The sequence below is a fragment of the Carlito syrichta genome, unplaced genomic scaffold (genome assembly GCF_000164805.1).
Source record: "Carlito syrichta isolate Samal-C Ts95f unplaced genomic scaffold, Tarsius_syrichta-2.0.1 Scaffold214907, whole genome shotgun sequence".
In the NCBI taxonomy this organism is placed as follows: Eukaryota; Metazoa; Chordata; class Mammalia; order Primates; family Tarsiidae; genus Carlito; species Carlito syrichta.
In genome coordinates, this window is record NW_007159003.1 from 37,886 (window position 1) to 58,154 (window position 20,269).

Genomic DNA, 20,269 nt, shown 5'->3' on the forward strand with positions numbered 1-20,269 from the left:
TACGGCATCTGTCCATGGAAGTCTTTCTGGGTTTCCAGGGTCTCTTGATCTCAGGCCAACAGAGTAGAGAGTTTTTCTTGAGTAGATGCCAGTGCTTCTGCCTTTAAAAAGAAGTAGGAAAGACAGAAGAGCAAGGCCTGGTGGTCCCCCATGCTAGATGCAACCATTTTATGTTTATCTGCAGACTGAAGTTGAAACTTAAAAATTGAATTATTTGTAAATTTCTTAGAGGTCTTTCTGAAAAATAAAATAAGGGACCCAAAAATGGAGTTTATTTGTTAAAAGTTGTTTATTTATTCTTACATGTTTAAACCTCAGCCAACTTTAAAGTACTCTCTGTTTGATGCAATACACCTATTGAGGTGCTTTTTCCACTACTCAGAGTAGCTTTTGAACTCATCAATTTTTTTTTTTTTTTTTGAGTTGGAGTCTCACTCTGTCGCCCAGACTGGAGTGCAGTGGCCGCTCCCGGCCACCGCAGCCTCGATCTGCTGGGCTCTGGTGATCCTTGCGCCTCAGCCTTCCAGGTAGCTGGAATTACAGGCGCGCGCTACCACGCCCAGCTAATTTTTTGATTTATTGTAGAGATGAGGTCTCGCTGCCCAGGCGGGTCTCGAACCCTCAGGTTCAGGCAATCCACTCACCTCAGCCTCCCAAAGGCGCGGGATTACAGGCTGAGCCACCGAGCCCGGCTTGAACTCATCAATTTTGATGCCTTTTAGTGCTTCTTCTGTTTTTTTGTTGCACATCTTCCACATCAGCAAAATGTTTCCTTTTGAGGACTTTTTTTTTTTCATCCAGGGAAACGAAAAAATTCACTTGGGACAAGATCAGGTGAATAGGGAGGGTGGAGTATGGGGGTAATGCCACTTTTGGTCAAAGACTGCTGACTACTCAGTGCAGTGTGGGCAGGTGCGTTGTCATGGTGGAAGAACCAGTCACCTGTTTGCTACAACTCGGGACATTGATTCCGCAAATTGTGAGGCAACCTTCTCAAAACTTTGAGATAAAAACTTTGGCCTTTTGATCTGGAGGAACAAATTCCAAGTGTACTATAAGGAGCTTCCCCTCCAAAAAGATAATTCGGAGTTTTTTGGGGTCCCCTCCCCAGAGTTGCAATACTACCTTTTCATCACTAGACATTTACTCACATGTTTCCCATCTCCTGGAATGATTTTCAGTACCAGAGCAACCTGTCAACCCCTATCCCTCCTTCAATGCCAACTTTATATGTCACCTCTTCCCTAATGCAGTTCCTAATCTCTCTAGCTAAAACAAATCCCTCCCTCATCTTCTGCAGTATTTTGTGTCTCTTAGATAACACATAAGCAATCCACCTTACAGACCAGAAAATTATGGGACACACACACACAGACACACACACACACAATTTAAATTTAAATTTCCTGAGTGTGGGGACCATAGTTTACCTACAACTTGCAACCTACAGCTTACACATACAAAGTGTCCAACAAATGTCTATCGAATTAAATTTGCCTTCACCACCTTGTTAGCCAGGACCATCTTGGCTGCAAGTAAAAGAAACCCAATTAAAACTGATTTATGCAAGCAGAAGCATTGGCTTGTCTTCTTGGTGATAAATAGAGGAATGTTCCTAGGGAATCCAGGGTAAGCCTCGAATTTGCAGTGGTCCAAATTATGTATCAGAGATCGTCCTCTCTATCTCTCAGCTCTGGCTCTTGAGACTAATTCTTACTAAACTCACCTCGACCCAAGCCATCCTTGGACCAATCGGTCTGGCCAGGGGAGTGAAGGATACTGATTGGCCATACTTGGGTCATGTGCTTCCCCATGTAACCAGAATGACAATCCCATTCTAGCCTGAAGGTCTGAGAGTGGAACAGGAGTCCTTCTCCAATTAGAGGAAGAAGGCATGGCTTCTGGGCAGGTAAAACAATGGAATTACAATAGCTTCATTCTTGCAGGATGAGGAAGAAACCTTTAAACATGAGAACTGTCAAACAAACTGTAAAATATTGAGCTATTAAGATAATGGAGATACATCATCCAATTGTCAGAACTATATTATAGAGTAGGAGGGGTTGGACTTCTAAGGTTCTTTTCTACTCTCACATCCTATAAGATACAAAAGAATAGTCACAGTGGAGAGAGAAACAAGAACAAAGAGAGCCTGTGAGCTCAACTGAATTTTTTTTTCTTTTCTTTTTTCTTTTTTTTCCAGAGAGCAGATGTGGCTGTGGCCCCCTTAACTATCACCTTGGTCCGGGAAGAGGTTATAGATTTCTCCAAGCCATTTATGAGTTTGGGAATCTCCATCATGATTAAAAAACCACAGAAATCCAAACCAGGGGTCTTCTCCTTCCTTGATCCATTGGCTTATGAGATCTGGATGTGCATTGTTTTTGCCTACATTGGAGTGAGTGTCGTCCTCTTCCTGGTCAGCCGCTTCAGCCCCTATGAATGGCACAGTGAAGAGTTTGAGGAAGGACGGGACCAGACGACCAGTGACCAGTCCAATGAGTTTGGGATATTCAACAGCTTGTGGTTCTCCCTGGGAGCCTTCATGCAGCAAGGATGTGACATTTCTCCCAGGTCAGTCAGCTGTTCTCAACCCCTTTGCTCAATACTATTTTTTTAGGGGGAGGAGTACTGGAAGGCTAAAAGATGGGAATTGTTTCCAGATGCCATTACATTCAGTTTTTCAGCTGTTCTTGAGAGTCAACTGCGCATTGCATGCTGTAGATTATCTGGGCTTGCTCTGTCTGCTTTCTGGTTGATGTGCTTGTCAAGATTAATAAGCAGAATCATGACTCTGATGTTCTGTAGCTGAAAGGTACAGAAAAAGGATGAGGATATAATGTGGTACAACTAACATCTATTGAGCACCTACCATATGCCAAGCAAGGTTCTGAGTCCTGACATGTGTTGTCTCTGAGTCCTTACAGAAGCATAAGTAGGACTCCCATTATATCTCTTTTAGCAGATGAGAAAGGTTGGCCATCTTGCCAAGGTCACACAAGTGAGTTGAGATGCAGACCACTCTCCTATATGCTACCTCTGAAAAGTGGAAATAACGTCCTAGAGAAAAAGGTTCTCCTTTCCTTGTTTCTGAGAAAGACCTGGAAATAATCTTATTCTAGTGGTGATGTAAATTTGTTGATTTGGGTTCAAAAATGGGGTTTCTCAGAGGGACCTCAGCTATCACACTGAAAGAACTAGGGTAACAAATTCAGTGGAATTTCAGTCCTCCACATAAAACAAAGTAACTCCATTTTTGTCTGTTTTATGTGTTGGACTTGTGAATACAATTTGTTTTGAAAAAGTAATTCTGAAGCTAAGAAAGAGTGAAAAGAAAATAGGGGAAAAGAAATTGAAAAACTACCAATCTAGACAAATTCCCACTTTTACTGATCTCCTGTCTTTATGAGTTATGTTCTCTTGGTTACATTCTAGAATGTTCATGCCACAAATCTCCGAGTTACCAGATAAATAAGCACTGACTGTATTCCTTTTATAGTTACCTAATGTCTGTGAACTCTTTTTACAGTAGGCATTTCCTTTTAGATTACCAAATTTCAAAAGCATGCAGGGAGTCATGGCTCAGAATTTGGTCTCCATGGACAGATCTGGAGACATAAGTATCATAAGTATTAAGGCCTCACAGACATGTGCTGGAGGCATCGTTACCATCCATCTATGATTTGCATTTTTAGTGTCAAGAAGGCCCAATAGTCCTAAGGAGCAACAGAGTAAAATCTTTTTAACAAGCTTCCCCTCAGGACTTATTTTTCCTGGTGTATAGCTTAGAAAGTCTCATCATTCATTATAATCGTGTTTTTCTTTAAATAAGAAGACAGAGGTGGGGGGGCGTGGGAGAGGAGGTGTGAGACTGGATGCTTGGCCAATACTGGCAAACACATGGTGAAGAGTAGAGAGAACCAAGCCGGGGAAGGGCTTGCCTAAAAATAAACAGTGGATAAACAGTGGGAAGAAACAATTCTTAGCTAGTCAGTAACGTAGGGCCATCAAAACATGCATGTGTCAGAAAAGACCCACGAACTTGTTTTTTCTCCATTACTTCCTGCATTGGTGGGCATTTCACGTCTTAACAGCACCCTTGTGGAATGACCTCAGGATGTGTTTTTATATTTCCTACTCTTCCTCCAGAGGTCTCCAGGTTGTGGTCCATAAACTGAATCTTCTGGCAGGCATGTTTTTGTTTAATCTGCAAAAAATTTGGCAATGCCTGTCCAAAACTGAGTGGCAGCCACCCTCTTTAGTCCATGCATTCCTACCTCACCTCCCTCATTTCTGGGATACTCAGCGGATCCCACCAGGTGTTTGAGTTTGTGACCTCTGACCGCAAGTGGATTTTTAAATAGCATTTTCCCAACTTCTGAGGGTTTCACTAGAATATCTTAAAACCTAACACTGAGGTGAAGGTGAGACTGAACAGCAACATACCCCACCTTTCTCCTACCTAGTTTTTAAAAAACAACTTAACTCTATGCTTGTTTTTCTCATTGGTAAAATGGAAATAACAGTTCCTTCCTCAACTATATCTGTAAGGTTGGAAAGAGGTTGATACAAATAGAACCTATAACACAGTACCCAGCCTTCATGTAGGAAGCACTGTAAAATGGATGCTGTTTTTTATTTTTATTGATTTTGTATATTTGACTAAACTTCATTTGAGGAAAGGATGCCACTGCTCAAAATGATTTGAGAGCTTCATGCCTCGTTCTGGAAAGTCCATGGACAAAGCAGAAATAGCCAGTGACTCCTCCAGAAACCAGCAATACCTGGTTTCCTGAGTCTTCACCTAACAGAATTGAAGAAAGAATTTGTGACTTCAGATGAAAGGTCAGACAGACACAAGAGTAAACTGACCGGAATAAGGAGTTTGATCCACTTGAGATGGACTGTTCCTTGTCAAGCCCACCCTGGCCACTTACAGAGTTTAGGAGCCTGTAGAAACCCCCTCAAGAGTCAGAATACGCACCACAATGTTTCTTGGAAACATGTTGAAGGGAAAAGAAATATACTTCATGTCACCTTGAGCCAGACAAATAGAGAAGGATGCTAAGACAGTGATCAAGGCTAGAGATCAAGTAGACAATCAATGAAAAACACCAACAGAAATTTTTTTGTTGCTGTTTACATATTTCCTAATAAAGTCAACAAGTTTGGTGAGCCCCTGATATGTATGGCACTATGGTAGGCCATCTGAGTGCCACCATGGAAAGGACTTTTAAGGGGCTTGCATACATCAAACATCCTTCCAAATGAGATTCAATTCATTGTCCTTGCTGCTTGATTACAGAATATATCATAAGGCCGAGCGCGCTGGCTCAAGCCTGTAATCACAGCACTTTGGGAGACCGAGGCGAGAGGATTGCCTGAGCCCAGGGTTTTGAGACCAGCCTGGGCAACTTGGCGAGACCTCATCTCTACAATAAATCAAAAAATTATCTGGGTGTAGTAGCGCATGCCTGTAGCTCCAGCTACTTGGAAGGCTGAAGTGGAAGGATCGCCTGAGCCCAGCAGGTCGTGGCTACAGTGACCATGAGCATGCCACTGAACTCTAGTCTGGGCGATAGAGACTCCAACTCAAAAAGAAAAGAATATTTTCATTAACCTTCACTAATTTAGAATTTGTGGAAGTTCCATCTGAATTGCATGTATCTACACTCATCCACAAGTAGCTTTATCTCTTTCTAATCTCTTCAAAGTTGATATTAATCCAGTAACCCAAAACCAACAGTATGTGGCCAAATGTGGTTGTCTGCAAGTAAAACAAAAAAAGGCTGCCCACACTAATATGAAGGGAGAGAAGGTTGCCTTTCTCACATTATAAGAAAAGTAGTGGCAGGTGGTGGCTTGTGTCTCAGTGAGAACAGGCTTGGCTCTTCTGTGATTTTCTTGACCTTTTCTTCTTGTTTACAAGATGGCAACTCCCAGATATTGTGTCCATGTTCAAGTAGCATGAAGGGGAAGAAGCATTGCCTCCTATTTTGTCTCTGAATCAGGAAAACAAACACTTAATAAAACACTCTCGACCCCACATATATGTCTGCTTTTATCTCATTGGTCAACACAGTGGCCCGTAATTACATACAGTAGCAAGGGAGACTGGGAAGGCAAGAGTTTGGTTTTCCAGCCATTCCAGTAGAAAGGGGAAGGAAAAGGGGAAATCAACCAGCAGCCTTGGCCACTGGGCCTGATGTCAGTTTTTTCTACACAAGTAGATAAAAGTAATCTGGAATTAGCACATTAAAAGATGAATGCCAGCAAATGTTACTGAAATGCCTTAAAGACTTCCTCTGCCTCCTGGCTTTGAAATGTTTATTCCACAAATTGGTTTAGTGTAATTTATTTTAACAGTGAAAGTCAAAATTCATGTTAGATGTGATCACAGGTTACTTTTTTTTCATGAGGTTGAGGGTGAAACTATAAAGCCATCCATGAATTGACTTTGTAGGCCTGTTTCTTATGCCCAGAGACCTATTTTTAATAGATATTTGGGATGTCTTTTTCTGTACAAAAACATTTCGAGAAGGAATATATTAAAGAAGGAATAAAAATCATCACAGACAAAATTTATCTTTAGTTCCCTCGTCTTTCCCTCTTGTAATTTTTTTCCCCTCTTTGTGGTCAGCTTCACTCACATAGTCAACAGATATTATGAACTGCTTGAAATATACAGGGCATGGTTCTAGGTTCTGAAGATATGAAGATATATTGATGATGGCGTGTGGGGAGCAGAAACCTTTGATTCAAGGAGCTGACAGCACAGTGATATAAGATAAACATTAAACAAACAATTGTGAATGTGTAAATTGGAATGTTCTATGAATAACATGAACCTGCTGTTGCAATAGATAATACAGGAAATGGAATTAAAGGAGCCTTACTTGGAGTGTTCTGAGAAGGTTTCTCTGAGGAGCTGATGGGTAAGAGGGAGTTGGGCTTGTGTAGAGCTGGGAGACATAAATAGCCACATGCAAAGACTCTCAGGTAGAAAAGAACTTGGTTTTCTCAAGGACTGGAGGAGGGACCAGCTTGTCTGACTCTCAGCAAATGAAGAGAACAGGGATTTGAGATAATACTGAAGAAAGAGGCAGAGGCCGGCTCATGCAGGACCCTGTAGCCACAGTATAAATTTGATGTTTTACTTTAAATGCAATGGAAAGTCATTGGAGGGTTTTAAGCAAGGGACAGATTGATTTGCATGCTAAAATCTCACTCTGGGGAGCCATGAGGAGAATGAATTAGGACAGAGAAGAATCCAGAGTGGAAGCACAGGGGCCAAGCTAGAGGCTCTCACAGCCATCCAGGGGAAATTATAGAGATGAAAATTGTAATGATGGTCATGGACATAGATTTGTGGTCTACTCTGAGACTAGAATTGACAGTTCTTGCTAATGGATTGAATCTATGAGGATAAAGAGAGAAAAGATTCAAGGATGAGTCCAGAGGGAGGCACCTTTGGGAAACATGGAACCATAGTTCCAGAGACCATTTGCTCTGAGCCGGATCATCAAGATGCTCTAGCTTATCCATCTCATGTTACCATGAGGAAACTGAGGCCAGAGAAGGGAAGAAAGAGATTTTTCTCCAAGATCACCCAGGCAATACCTGTGGCCAATTGGTGCCCATAGGCATTTACTCACTGGGGCCAGCAACTGACTTATCATGTGTACAGGGTGACCAACGAGGAGAGCTCAAGCCAACAATCAATGACAGCCTGACCTTGCTTTCTTGCACAAGCTCCATAGCAACGAATGTGGCTCCAGGGCTGAAAGATGTTGAGAAATCCACCACCTCCTCCCTCTGTCCTCCCTTCCCAGAAAGCACCACGCAAACCCATTTCTCTTGCTCATCTTGATATTGTTGGAGTGTTGTGGGGGAGAGAAAAAGGCTGAGAGTAAATATTCAGGCAAGCTGATTAAAGCAGCCTGGAAATGTGAAATATTTCGTGTTTTGAAAGCACTAGCCTCATCTAGGCCACGGGTTCATTTCTGCAAAGAACAGTGTCACAAAGGTATGTGGACAATGGTGGGGCAGAAAATGTATGATGGATGCTCTGGTTCTTGGGCCAAGGTATGGGACTTTCTGCTGAGACCCTATGCATCAGACTCACCTGGGATGTTTGTCCAAATGCAGGTCCTCAGACCCCAGCCCAGAGCTGTGGAATTGGAAACTGCATTTGGAGAATGAGCTCTGCATATTTCACAAGCCTCCCACCTGCTCCTGCCCCAGGGCAGATGGGCATGAGAATTTGAAAGTCATTGAACCAGGGTGCTGTCCAGGGAAGTCAGCCTAGAAGTACCGAATGCAGGGTCCATGTGGTAGCTAGAAATGGTCTGTGGCCAGGAGCACTGCGCCAGGGTCTGCCTGTTCACCACACTAGAGTATGTTACCTGCTAGGCTGAGCAAGGCCCTGAGCACACAGAGGGGATTGTGGCCCCTGAAGGCAGAGGCCTTTCTGGTGGCCCTACCTCCCCCAGTTTGGACTATCAGGAGGCACTCACAGAGGGATCCACTGGAGTATTTTACAGGTAACACCAACACAGAGGGACTGGCCCGGGTCAGGTGATTCTGCAGACTTGACAGGTGTGATGTGTACATGGACTGTCTGTAGATGGGTGGCTCCCATCATGGGGAGTAGGGTGAGACTCCAGATCAATGTCTCCTGTCTTTTTATCTTGATCTTCTGCCAGCTGATGCTGAGACCCAGAACCAGGCTCTGCTACTGAGCAGTTTCACAGACCTGTGGGAAGAAGAAGACAAGGTTTCAGTAGCTCTAGAAGTAGCATAAAAGTATTAAAATGAATGCATGACAGGAGAATAAAACCCTTCCCTGGATATGCAAATGAAAGCATCATTTTCTGTGACTCAGCCAGCAGTTCTGGCCACCAGCAAGGGGAAAATCTCCTCCCTCTCTCTAGGTTGCTCTGGAAGTTTATGGTTTGAACAGTTTAATTGAGGGAGAGATTCTTTTTTCTCCAAAATCACAATAGGCAAAATTTCAGAAAGTTTTTCACAGAGCCGAAATGGATGTTTAAGACCAATTATTCATGTATTTATTCATTAATGTCTTTATCAAGTGTTATGTGGCAAACATGATTCAAGGTGCTGTGAGAGACAACACAAAACAAAGCAGACAAAATATCCTGCTCTTCTAGAGCTTAACATTCCAGAGAAGAGAGGCAGGCAATAAATAAAATAAAATTGTGAGAAGCACCCCATCCCCATTTGGTAGGTTACAAGGAGTGGAGGAGACTTAGGATCACACAGATAATTAGTGTAAGTTTAGTAACATGAGAATGAAGGTCAGCTCAGGCTGTGATGTCAGCCAAAGAGGGCCGCTCCCTTTCAGTATTGAACAGTCTTTGCTGCGGGGCATCTATGCAGATCAAGCCAAAACATACCTGCATTCAGCTTGTGGATGACCACCAGTTTGAGAGTCCTAAAAGAGTGACAGGAGTACAAAACACTGAATGCATTTAGACACACTTAGAACAATATATATATATATATTCCAGAATATTCTAAATATTTTTTCTCTCCTTCCCCCTCCATTTTTGGCTCCAAGTATAAAATCTGATCATTGCATCTTTCTTTTCTTTCACATACTTTGGAAAAATCCAGGCCATGAATGAGGACTACACCAGAAGAAAGCTAGCCCCCACATCTCTGAATCCAGGAAAACCTACTCATGGCTAGTTATGTCTTCCTAGGCTCCATCTTTTCCTAGAGAGGGGCTCTTGTTTCTTTTAAACTCTCTCTGGAAATATAGCATCTGTGACCAAGAGACCCAGTTGTTCATCTGGAAAGAAGCACTGAATCCTTTAGGGGGAAAAAAATGAAAGAATAATTAATAGACTTGATGGGGGAGTTATGCTGGTACTCCCATGGGCGGAGTCAGACAGTTTTAAATATGAGTTACATACCACCATTCAACAGCAGCAGAAGAATCATTTTTGTTATACCATTTATATGTACTTTTACCCCAGCGATGTTCAAGGGAGGTAATAGGTGAATTAAGCCCAGGGTGACAGCAGAAAACAAATGGTGTCAAGGACACAAATGCAGAAACCACAAACCTGGCTAATGACAATATAGTTTGTATCTGGTGGCTACAGCAGAGAAGGCCTTGAAGTAAGGAGGCACAGTGCCTGCTGGAGCGGAGCAGAGGCCCGCCTGGAGAGAGAGGCAGGACCAGCTGTTGTCACAGGCTTGGAGAAGGTGGCAAAGGAGCTGAAAAAGAAGCTCCGTCTCAGCTACTACTAGCCCACTGCATGAGTCACTTCCTCCCTCTGTGTCTCACTTTTCTGTCTTCAAAATGGGAGTAAGATGGTCTCTGGCAGATCCCCAGTTCCCTTTCTAGGGCTTGTCTCCTTCAGAGTCCCAGCTCTATGCTGCTCTTCTGGGCTGCCTGTTCCCTCTGCTTGGAGCGACCGTTCCCATCTTTCCTACTTAGCTTCCTCCCCCTTTACAAATGCTGCTTTCTGCTATCCCCCACCGAGCCCCAATTATCCCTCTAAGTCTATGCATTACAGCCATGGCTATGAGCTTGAACTCTGGAACAGGGCTGGCTGTGATAGGATCCTAGCTCCACCAAGTACCAGCGGTACAAATGGGAAAATCACTTCTCTTCACCTCAATGTCCTCCTCTGGAAAGTAGGGAAATAATAAGACCTACCTCAAACTGGACATTTTGAGGATCAAATGACATGATGCATGGAAAGCATTTGCTTTGCCAAGGGTTGACACACAGTAAATGCTGTCAACGTTATTGCTCTCACTGTTGACACCTAAACCTCTCTGAGGGCATCTTACATCTTTAGGCCCACACTATGTTTACCCATGCCTGTTCCTTCTTGAGACACACACTGAGGAGTTCATTTCACAACTCATTCAAAACCTGACATGAGGTGTTGTGTGTTCTAAATACCCAATACATGCTTATTGAAGGAACATGTCCATTTGTACGTTAGCTTTCTGAAGACTGTGTCATATTTTTCATTTAATGAAGAGAAAGCAGGCTAATGGAACATGGGCAACTCAGACCGAGTCCCTGTGCAACATGGGCAACTCAGACTGAGTCCCTGAATGGATTTGGAGGACAAGTGGGAGGAATTGGAAATAGAAAAGTTAAAAAAGAAAAAAAAAAGACAACAAAGTTCCCTTGTCATCCTAATGTTGCCAGCTACCCCACTGGTAAGGAAAGTTCTGATCTTCTCTTTGCTGGGAAAATAGTAGTAAGAATTTCATTTGTTGTACCTACTATGTGTCAAGAATGCTGATAAGTGTTAGATTATGTTACTTCTAGTCACCTTGGCAACTTCATTTCATCACCATTTTGTGATGAGAAACGGGGACTGAGAGAAATGGATTTCCTTGCCGGTGAGTACCCAGTAGAGCTGAGATTCTAACCTGTGTCTGATTCTAACACCCGTGATTTATCTTTGATGCACAACTGTCTTCCAGGACCCAAAATCTTCTCATGGTCCCTTAAGGATCTCTGGGAATTGTTCTAACTCATGAGGGAAAAAAAGTATTTTTTTTTCTTCTTTAGGGCTCCCTAACTCTGAATTTTTTGGGGGGGCGGGGATGGGCATTGTTTACTTTGGGTTTCTATTCCATTATTAGTATCCCTTCCAGGATCTTTGACTTTAAAAGCCACCTCCCAAGGGAGCAGAGGTGAGCTCTTCACCCCACTACCCCAAGAGTGAGTACATCCTTGCCAGCTGGGGTGAGGGAGAAGGTGAGACAGGGACAAGAGCAAAAATGCAACTGGTACCACTTTGGGGAGTTGGCTTCTGCCGGGAAGTGACTGTTAGGGAGACTATCCCATGGTCATAGCCAAAGTTGGAGAGGGCATGTTTCTAACTGTAGCACTTTAGGTAAGAACGAGGAATAGGGAAAAAAACAAGGGAAAAGGATCAGGAATGGCCTTGAAATTGTGGGAGTAAGAAAGATCTGGAATCTCTAACCACTTATTCTATAGAAATGGTTGTGCACATATGACAGGATATATGTATAAGGACATTCATTTCACTGGTGTTTTAAAAAGCAGGAATAGCTCAGTGTCCATCAGTAGAAACCCAGTGGAAGAAATGACAGCCCATCACATAGTGGCGCAGGACACTGCTGTTAAGCAGGATGAGAAAGGGCGGTTGTGCAGCTCTGCAGAGACCTTCAGGGTCACAGTGCCAGGAAGCAGTAGGTTATGGGCTTGCTGATCCAAATTACAGGCTCTTTTCACTGCCCCATGCTGCCTCTCTGGAATAAAAAAACTAGGCAAATGTGTACCCAAGGGCTAAACTCTGTCCATAGAATTGGGGCTAGAATTTTTCTGAGAAAGGAAAAATTAGTGTGGGCTGAGGAGAAGAGAGATTTCTGGGAGGCACTGGATGGTGCCTTGAAAGATGAAATAAAATTTCTCCACAGCGGCAAAGAGAAATGAGGAGGAAAATTCCTGCTGGGAATGACCACTAGCAAAAGCACTGAGGCAGGCATGTGTTGAGCCATGGGACCTGTCAGTCAAGATCTTTCCTAGATACTCATTGACCAAGAGCTCAGGGGTCACCAAGATCAATGGTACACCAAATACCATGACTTTTTGGACTCTGTAACCTGCTGTGAGGCCATCAGAGTGTCACATCAAAAATACACAGAGTCTAACATGGGAAATATTGGACCAGTTCTTCCACTGCCATCACAAGAGCTCCAGAAGTAGCTCCCAACTTCCTGTGGAGCACCTTTGTTGATTGGCGTTAAGTCTTACTCCTCCATGGATGGAACCTTGTCAGCCACATCCTAATTTCTAGGATTCAGAAATCTGTGGCCTCTGTCCACTGCTGCTGCCAGGTGATTTATCTTCTCGGCAACAAGTAGAAGGGGCTGATGGAAAGATGCCTTTCCAGCCATGCTCAGTGGTTCAGCCTGTAATCCTAGCACTTTGGGAGGCCGAGGTGAGTGAATTGCCTGAGCCCACGGGTTCGAGACCTACCCGGGCAACTTGGCAAGACCGCGTCTCTACAATAAATCAAAAAAAATTAGCCGGGCATGGTAGCGTGCACCTGTAGTTCCGGCTACTTGGAAGGCTGAGGCAGAAGGACTGCCAGAGCCCAGCAGGCCAAGGGTGTGGTGGCCGGGAGCATGCCACTGCACTCCAGTCTGGGTGACAGAGTGAGACTCCAACCGAAAAAAGAAAGAAAGAAAGAAAGAAAGATGCCTTTCCTTCTGGCTGAGCACTCACTTGGTATTCATTTTCTTTTTCATGTGCCATTTTGGGAATGAAAATGAAAATAACGGAGGGGGGTTCATTTTGATTTGTCTCTGGTTACTGTGACATGTATTTCTACAGACTCAAGAGAGAGGAGTCATCAATCCAGTATTTTTGTTGAGCACCACATGGAATCTAGACCTTGTGTTAGGCACAATGCTTTGTGTAATGGCAGGTTTGAAGTGGCAAGAAATGAGGTCAGACCTTCGAGTTGCAAGGCAGTAGAAAAACCAAAATATGCAAGGAAAAAAGTAGACAATAAAGCAGAACATGTAGGCCAAGTGTGATGGCTCATGCCTGTTATCCCAGCATTTTGGGAGCCTGAGGTAGAAGGATTACTTGAGGTCAGGAGTTCAGGAACCAGCCAGGGCAACATTGGATCAGTCCTTTGCTGCCATCTCAAGAGCTCCAGGAAGTAGCTTCCAACTTCCTGTGGAGCACCTTTGTTGATCGCTATTGTCTTACTCTATGGATGGAAACTTGTCAGCCACGTTCTAATTTCTAGGATTCTGAAATTAGTGTTCTCTGCTGCTGCCAGGTGATTTATCTCCTGGGTGTTTTATGCCAGGTGATTTATCTCCTGAGTGACCAATCGGTCAGATAGACTTGGGTTTGGATCCTAGCTACACCAGTTACTAAGCTTTTAAACTTGAGCCAGTAAATTAATATTTGAGCCTCGGTTTCTTCAACTTTTAAGAAAAGGGCCATTTAAAAAAAATTTTTGATTTTAAAGATATGGGGTACAATTCAGTATACAAATGTTCATTATGCAGGTACCCTTGTTGATGAGGTATGCCCCCCATCCCCCTGGCAATCTGGCAATTTCCCACTACTGACAATCCTTAAGAAAAGGGCCATTTATACCAATATTGCAGCACTGTTATATAAAAGCAAACAGAGGCTGAAGTATGTTGCCTTGTCTCTAGCACATACCAGGGCTTTGAAAATCTTAATTTTCTTTCCTTTCTATTATGCTAATCATTTCATTTCATTCCCACCCTGTCCCTGGCCTTCCACCAATTATTTTTAAATTTTTATTATTTTCCTTTATTTCAATAGCTGCAGGGGATGCAAATAGTTTTTTATCGGGACTTTAAATGTACCCACCACCAATTATTAATATTTATTCTCTGCTACGAGCTTTCTGAGACTCACTGACAAGCGTCTCCTTATCTGGCTGTGCTCCTGGCCCACCTCTGGCCACAGGGAAGTCTGGAGGCTGTTCCCAGGAGAAAGAGGACAGCTGCCAGGTGCAGTGCTATGACTTGAGGATATTGGTAGCACCACTCATTCCATCCCAGGGTTGTTTCTCAGCTCAGTTCCTACACAGAAATAGGACCCGAGCACCTGCCTGCTTTGCTGGACTGACACGTGCCCCTGGCAGTGACCCTTTCCTGCCAAACCACACTGTCCACCAGTGCCCTCCTGCTCTCCTGGGGTACCTGGTTGTGTTCCTTTGTGGTCAGCATTAGAATGATTTTCCCTGCATCTCAGAATGACGTATAATTCCTTTGCAGGAATTGTAAACATTCAGGGCTTTCATAACAGAGCAGCTAATAGCATGGGCTCTGCAATTAGACCTGGCCTTAGTTCTGCCTCTTACACTGACTCACTGTGTGACCCTGGGCTACCAGCTTTGCATCTCAAAGCCTCTACTACTATTGCTGTATAACAAACCACCCCAAACTTGTGACATAAAACAACAGCCATTTTGTTACACTCTTGGATTTTATGACTCAGGAAACTCAGAAAGGGGCACCGTGGGATGGCTTGTCTCTGCTTATGTCTGGAGCCTCAGATGGAAAATCTAGAAGGCTGTGGATGACTTGACAGCCGGGGAAAGAAAGCATTGGTAGACTCTCTCCCTCCCTTACATGTCTGGTGATTGAGGCTATTGGTCTAAACATTGCATGTGCCCTGAACAAGTGACCCAAAAAGAAGCCAGCAGAAGCTACATCACCTTTCATGACCTCCCCTCAAACGTGACATAGTGTGACTTCTGCCACAGTCACAACCAGATTAAGAGAGAAGGAACCTAGATTCTACCTTTCTGTAAGACAAGTGTCAGCATCTCATTGTAAGATGATATGGAACTGTAAGAAGATTGAGGAATGAGAGAGGTTGTTGGACCATCTTTGGAAAACATAATTTGCTATACTTTATATATAAAAAAAGACCACGCCTTTTGGAATTATTGTTAGATTAAATGGGACAAGCACATAGCATAGTGTCTGACATGTAATAAATATTCAATAAAAGGCATGTATTCTCTCTCTTTCTCCAAGGAGAGCCATTTATGAGATTTATAGTAAATGTGAGAGGATTGCCTAGGTTGAGGGATTCAAGACCAGCCTGAACAACTTGGCAAGACCTCGTCTCTACAATAAGTAATAATTTAAAAAATTAGCCAGGCATGGTCGTGCATGCCTATAGTTCCAACTACTTGGAAGACTGAGGCAGAAGGATTGCCTGAGCCCAGCAAGTCAAAGCTGCAGTGGTCGTGAGCAGAGTGCCACTGCACTCCAGCTTGGGTGACAGAGTGAGACGCCAACTCAAAAACAAAAATATATTTGTGTCTGCGATAGTGGTAATTATTTGTTCAGCTCATTAATCAAAAGGTTAAATCCTTAATGAATCTATAGAATAAACTCTTAGAAGTCATATAGTTTCTTGTTTAATCACCTCATTTTATATTCATTTAAACTAAGGTTGAGGAAGTTCACATAACTGGTTAAGTTAGTATTGAACATTTTATAATTCAGTCTTGGATGAAGCATTTTTGTTTAAAATAATTCAAGTGACCCTTAACAAGCAATGAGCAATTTTTAAAAGACCAATATTTAGACTTCAGTACCTTTCAGGACATGTAGGACCTTCAACTTCATCAAAATCCCTGGAGGCAAATGATAAGAGACAAGAGGAGCACAAAAGCTTGATGTGTTCTCACTTTGCCACAGAAGATCCTTCAGCAGGACTGGACACTAAAATGAGCCAGGTCCTTTTTGAGGTCACTGCTCCTCCTTCCCACAGCCAAGGGTCTCCTTGCTTAGACAGTATTTGCTCAGTGTAGATGGCAGAGCAATTGAGTTGCTGTGTCTTTGCATACCTTCCTGAGAAGTAAAGACAAGAGTGACAGAATGAAAGGGACATGGTGTGATTCTACTCATTTTGTCTGACTAGACACAGACAAAAGTCAGAGGAGACAGCTGTGACCAGGTAACCTTGGGCAAGTCGTGTTTCTTCTCAGGACTCAGATTTCACAGTCTAAATGATTCTACAATGGTGTTTACTGAGCTGCTGTGACCAGTTCTGTACTCTCCTTAATACCATGAAGTACACAGAAATAGGAACTGCTGGGTCTTTGCTTCTATAATGCTTATAGTCTGATTAGGGAGATAAGACTAACACACAAGTAATGATGAACTTGCAAAACTCAGGCATATCCAGGATCTCAAGTGCCATCCATGCGTGACCCAAAAGGAAGAAATGGACATTGGTAGCAGATTAGTCTCCATCTACCTATCTGGGGAGAAAAAAAGAGGAGACACTTGATTAAACCAGAAGCAAATCTATCAGGATTCCATAGTAAGCCAATGACTCACATTTCACCATATATGTTATAACAAAACTGGGGTTGGGAGGATTTTTTACTTCTACAGAGCAGATTCATAGTTAATTGCATTGTTTGTTTTTATTTAACTTTCACTTCTTTTTTTTATTCAATGGATATTTTCCCTCTTAAATTTGTGGTAACATATGGAGCAAAAGATTTTAGCAGAAGTGTGTCCCCCATTTGACACACTTTCAATTTTATTTTTGTAAATTTATTAAGGTATAACACACAAATTAGAAAGAGCATAACCCATCAATATAAATCTCATTAATTTTCAGAAAATTACCTGTATAGGCCAGGCCCGGTGGCTCAGCCTGTAATCCCAGCACTTTGGGAAGCCGAGGCTAGTAGATTGCCTGAGCCCATGGGTTTGAGACCAGCCCAGGCAACTTGGCGAGACCTCATCTCTACAATAAAATAAAAAATTAGCTGAGCCTGATAGTGCACACTTGTAAGTTCCAGCAACTTGGAAGGCTGAGGTGGAAGGATCCCCGGAGCCCAGCAGGTCGATGCTGGGGTGGCTATGAGTGTGTTACTGCTCTCCAACCTGGGTGACAGAGTGAGACTCCAACTCAAAAAAAAAAAAAGAAAAGAAAATTACCTGTGTAAACAACTGTGCAAGAAATAGAATACTGCCAGAATCTCAGGCACTGCCTCTTGTCCCATTCCTCATACCTTCCCTATGACCAGGGTAACCACTACCCTGACTTCTGACACATTGATTATTTTTACTCATCACGCTGTTTTTGAATCTCCTAGGTGGAATCATATGGTATGTACTCTCCTGTGTCTGGCTCTTTTTGTTCTGTATTACATTGTGGTATTCATCCTTATATCCTGTACAGTTGTAGTTCATTCGTTCTCATTATTGTATAGCATTCTATTTTGTGAATATGCCACAACTTATTCATTCATGTTTTGCAGATGGACATTTGGGTTTTTTCCAGTGTGGGGCAATTATAAATAGAGCTGCTATAAAAATTCTTGTAAAAGTCTTTTGATAAGTGCGTTTCTGTAGGGTATATAACTAAGGGTAGAATTTCTGGGTCAATTTAGACTGTCATCAGCAATGTATACGACTTCCAGTGGCTTCACATTTAACTTTTTCATTTTAGCAAGTAGATGAGTTATAATATCACATTATGGCTTTCATTTGCATTTTTCTGGTGACTAGTACTCTTTTTCATATGTGTCAGGCATTTGGATAGCTAGCCTCTTTTGTAAATTACCTTTGTAAATCTCTTGTCCATTTTTCTGTTAGGCTATTTGTTGTTGTTGTTGTTTTCTTATTGTTGTGCCAGTGTTTTTTGCATATCCTTGACACAAGTCCATTTCCAGTTGTATATATCATTGATATCTTCTCCTACCCTGTGGCTTATCTTTTCACTGTCTTGGCAGTGTTTTATGATAAACAAAAATAAATTGTTTTAATATAGTCCAGTTTAGCAAGATGGCTATAATTTCTTCTGAAAGTATTTAGTTCTGAATGGTCTATAAATATGCATGAGATAAGAATCCATTTTTTGGTACATGGTTAACCTATTGAATTTGCAAAATTTATTGTAAGGCCATTTTTTTCCTACTGTATACCCTTCTCATAAATCAGTCACCAAATACCTGTGTCTGGATTCTTGATTCTGTGCTGTTGACATAAATGTCCATCCTTGCCCCTATATTGCCCTATCTTTAACTACTATAGCTTTATAATAACCTTCTATAACTGGTGCTCAGACAGAGGCTGGATGATCCCATGGAGTTGGCGAGTGTAGAAGGGATTCTCTTCACATAGAGGCTTATATGAGATCATGTCTGCAGTGTTTTCTAACTGTGAGATGGTATGATTCTGTTGGAGTACCAATGATTGTGGCTTTTCTCAAGGGTCTAGAACAAATCAATAACTGAAACTCTATGTCAGTGATTTTCCAGACAGTGTTTTGAAATACCTAAAAGTGATGGTAAAGCTCAGGATACTGGTGGGTAGAAAAGTCATCCTTTAGCAGCCAGACTTGGAGCATGCAGAACTCTAGGATTAATTCTCTTTCATTTAAATTAACCTAAAAGAAGAAATGACATTTCAAATGAGAACGTAGTAGGGGGGCACAAAGGAGTTTTGTTCTGCATTCAAAACATGATTCCTTGTATTGATCCTTAGTCTCAACTTAGTGTATGAGGAAAGCAGTGGATTTCGCGGTACATTATAAGATAGATGAAAAGCAGAAAAGTCATTTTTAAGTAGTGCATTTCTTTAACCAGTCAAGTCTAAGGGTATAACGAAGTAATGGGTATGTTGGTGCAGTTAAACTAGGGGTATTGGCTGAATCGAATCATCCAGCTCTCTGAACAACATAGAAACAAAAATAACTCACAGAAAAAGCAAACTCATCGATAGCCTTGAACTACAGAGTAAAAATTGCTCTGTACAAAATTTGGTTCCATTTCATCTTGTGAATTTTCCTCCTCTGTTTATGTCAACCGTGGTGAAATGATGTGACTTTGAAAAGGATAAATAACATTCCCTTTCTGTTGCAGCAAAACAAAAAACCCCACACTCAATAAATCAAAAATGTACCTGCAAAAATCGAAAAATTCCATCATTTGCTGAACTCTCTAAAACACTCAAATTTGTTTGAGTGCTTCTGTAAACAATTCAATCAATCAGTGTTAGCAAAAATATGTGTTAGGTACCTACAGTGAACTCAGGACTTGGCTAGGTGAGTAGGAGATTCTCAAGGAAAATGTCATGTGTCTCTGTGAACACACACAGTTTCTGTTTACTTAATTCAATAAAAACAAATAGCCCAACAATGCGGTGCTGGCCCTCTTATCCTGTTCTTGCAGCATCATAACCATCTTTACATGCTATTACAGTTACTTATCCAATGACTGTCTCCTAAACCACTGCTTCTGAAATTTTATTGCATATTTAAATTACCTAGGGATTTTGTTAAAATGCAGGTTCTAATTCAGTAAATTGGGGAGGAGCACTAAGATTTTGTATTTCTAACAAGCTCTTGGGTGATGCCAATGCTGCTGGTCCAAGCACTGAATTTCTTTTTTTATTTTATTTTATTTTTTATTTTAAAGATGTGGGGTACAATTCAGGGTTAGGTATACAAATGTTCACTATGCAGGTACCCTTGTTGATGAGGTGTGCCCTCCCTCCCCTGAAAGTTTCCCTTAACTGCCAATTCTACCCCCCTCCCCGCCCCGGCAAATATCCCACTACTGCCAATCCCTTTCTTCTAGTATTATAATAATTGTTCAAAGTCCACTGATGAGCAAAAACATATGGTACTCTGTTTTTTGTTTCTGTGATAGATCACTGAGTATGATAGACTCTAAATCCATCCAAGTTGCTGTGAAGTCCATATGTTTGT

The 20,269-nt window shown here is 42.2% G+C and overlaps 1 protein-coding gene across 1 annotated transcript in view; it reads left to right on the plus strand.

Annotated features, from left to right (window-relative positions):
• Nucleotides 1–20,269, plus strand: part of LOC103253254 (glutamate receptor 1) — a 131,736-nt gene that overhangs the window by 37,077 nt on the left and 74,390 nt on the right. The window contains exon 7 of the mRNA XM_021709412.1: nucleotides 2,204–2,574. Coding sequence (XP_021565087.1) covers nucleotides 2,204–2,574 — 371 coding nt within the window. The remainder of the gene's footprint in view (nucleotides 1–2,203; nucleotides 2,575–20,269) is intronic.